Here is a 2,689-nt window from a genome sequence, read left to right on the forward strand (position 1 = left end):
ATGATCTGGACTCTAATGATGAGCCCATTAGTGAGAGATTGGATCTAGGGATAGCTAAGAGGTTAAAGAGTAGAAAAGGGAAAGCAGTTGAGTCTACAAACAAGTCTCCCAAGGCTCCTAAGAAAAGTACAAGTGTTGGCCCTGCTAAAAGGTGGAGCAAGGTTGTAACCCCTGCCACCAAGAAAAGATTTCTAAAGAGGAAGGAAGTCTCCTCTAGTTCTAATGACTCTGAGTATGATGTCGAACTGAGTGTTCAAGACATCATGCCTCTAAATAAATCTGGTGGAAAAAAGGTCCCTGCTAGTATGCCTGAAGTTCCCATTGACAACATCTCTTTTGACTCTGTTGAGAGTGATGAAAAATGGAATTTTGTGTACCAAAGTAGGTTGGCTTTCGAAAGGGAACTTGGCAAGGATGCCTTTGAATGCAAAGAAGTGTGAATCCGATTAAAGAGGCTGGGTTGATGAAAAGTGTGTCTGGTTTTGGAAAGTGTTATGAGATGCTTGTAAAAGAGCTCATTGTGAATATTTCTAAGGAGTGTGATAACAAGATGAGTAAGGAGTTCATAAAAGTTTATGTGAGAGGTAAGTGTGTGGAATTTTCTCTAGAAATCATTAACAAGTTCATGGGTAGAAGTGAAGAGGAACAAGTTGAAGTGGAGATTTCTGGTAATGTTATTTACATGGAAATCACTGCAAAATAGGTAAAGGAATGGCCAAGAAAATGGAAGTTATCAGTTGGTTGCTTGAGTGTGAAGTATGCAGTACTTCATAGAATTGGAGCTGCTAATTGGGTCCCAACAAATCACACTTCCAACATTTCTACAGGGTTGGGTAAGTTCATTTACATTGTAGGAATCAAAACCAAGTTTGAATTTGGGTCCTATGTTTTTGACCAAACCATGAAGCATGCTACCTCTTTTGTTGTGAAGATGCATATAGCCTTTCCCTCCTTAATTTATGGTGTGATTCTGAGTCAGCACCCTAGTATCTTGATCAGTTCAGATGCTTCTTGCAAGAGAGAATCTCCTTTTTCTTTGCATTATAGGTTGTTTACACGGAAATATGTCCCAAACACTGTCATGACATCTGGTAAGGAAACTGCCAGCTCAACCTCAAAATATGGAATAATTAGTGAACTGAAAGACAACTGCAAAGCCTTGGATGAAACCATCAAAACTTGCACTGAAAAGAAAATCAGACTAGAAAGCCTGATCAAAGCTTTAACTAAAGAGGGTACTCATGGTAATATGGTTGGTGATGTGGAAGAAGAAGAAGAAAATGAGGAGGATGAGAATGTTGATACAGGTGTTGCTACTGATGAAGAAATAGACGCCAATTCTGACATCCGATATGTTTTGATTGTTGCTTCAATATTTTTTTGGGATGTGCCCTGAATATTTTGTGCACCATGTGTGCCTCTTTGTTGGACTGTAATATGTTCTAATGAATGACATTCCTAATGCATGGTTTTCTAGTTTTTGGCAATTTTTGGCTAAAAGGGGGGAGCAGTGGTGTAGATTTTTTTTCTCTTTTTTTCCTTTTGCCCCTTGAGGGGGATTGCTAATGAATGAGGAGTAGTTCTTGCTTCTGTTTTGCTTTTTAGGGGGAGCTTATGTGTTTTCTCTTCTAGCTTAATGATGACACGCTTACTTAGTGGTAGTTCATGTCTGTTGTTTGGTTGTTGTGAATTCAAACAATATATATCTTGACATCATGTCCGGGAGAATTTATTTTTCTCTGCAAAAAGTTTGTATTGTGAGAGTTTATTTCTCTATGATGTGACATTCTCTATGAGGCTGGTTTTATCTTGTTCTATTGTGTCTGCCTCTGTTGTATCTTGGAGAAGTTCTCATGTGTCTATTGGTTTTTTCAAGATTTGTTTTGCAAAGGTTGTTTTAGCCAAAGTTTGCCAAATGGGGAGATTATTAGGATGTTTGTATTGTGGTTGACAAAATTTTGTTAAAATAAGTGAAATAGCAAGATGTTGGATAAGATGTCTTGACGTGCTTGTACGACATTGTGGCGTGCTACTATTTTAGTTTCTTGGAAGATTTGGTTTTTAGCGTGAGATTAGCGAAGATTCATTCTTGATTTGATTCACACATTGCATGGTTCAAAGTGTTTATTTTAGATGATCAAAGATTGATTCTAACTATGCAATGTTTCCTAAGAATGGTTGTTAAAACATTTAAGGAGACATTAGATTTTATTTGATTCTATAGAAGATTGTGTAGATGTCAAAATATTTAAGTAGACATCAGATTTAATTTGATTTGATTTGATTTGATTTTATTTGTTTTGATCTGCTGATTTTTTAGCCCGAAACCCATGTTATTATGGGGCTATTTAAAGGGTGTTTCTAAACCTAAGAAAGGAGACGAAGTTGCGCATGAGACAGTCTTTGTTAGGGTTTAGTTTGTTCATTGTTTTTGTGATCCATTATTATATCACTTAGATACTTGAATTGGACTGAGTTTTTTAAGTTATAATTGTGAATCACTCATGAGCTTTTAAGCAAGAGTGGATTCTGTTTTATTGGAAGTGTGTTTTCTGTTTTTTGTTAGAAGTTGTTATCACTATTGTGTGATTGAAAGGAAGTGATAAGGGTCTCTAGAGAGTCTTAGATAGAAATTCCAAGGGTAGTGATTAGGTGAAAAGTTTGTAAAACCAGAGGTTGTATAGAACTT

At 36.5% G+C, this 2,689-nt stretch overlaps 1 protein-coding gene across 1 annotated transcript; it reads left to right on the top strand.

The window, feature by feature from the left end:
- The first annotated feature begins 499 nt into the window (after positions 1-499).
- On the top strand, positions 500-1,396 carry LOC127096340 (uncharacterized). Its single transcript, XM_051034924.1, has 2 exons — positions 500-668; positions 765-1,396. The coding sequence occupies exons 1-2, from the start codon at positions 500-502 to the stop codon at positions 1,394-1,396; spliced, it is 801 nt and encodes a 266-aa protein (XP_050890881.1).
- Positions 1,397-2,689: the final 1,293 nt, after the last annotated feature.

This window comes from Lathyrus oleraceus, chromosome 6, assembly GCF_024323335.1.
Source record: "Lathyrus oleraceus cultivar Zhongwan6 chromosome 6, CAAS_Psat_ZW6_1.0, whole genome shotgun sequence".
In the NCBI taxonomy this organism is placed as follows: domain Eukaryota; kingdom Viridiplantae; phylum Streptophyta; class Magnoliopsida; order Fabales; family Fabaceae; genus Lathyrus; species Lathyrus oleraceus.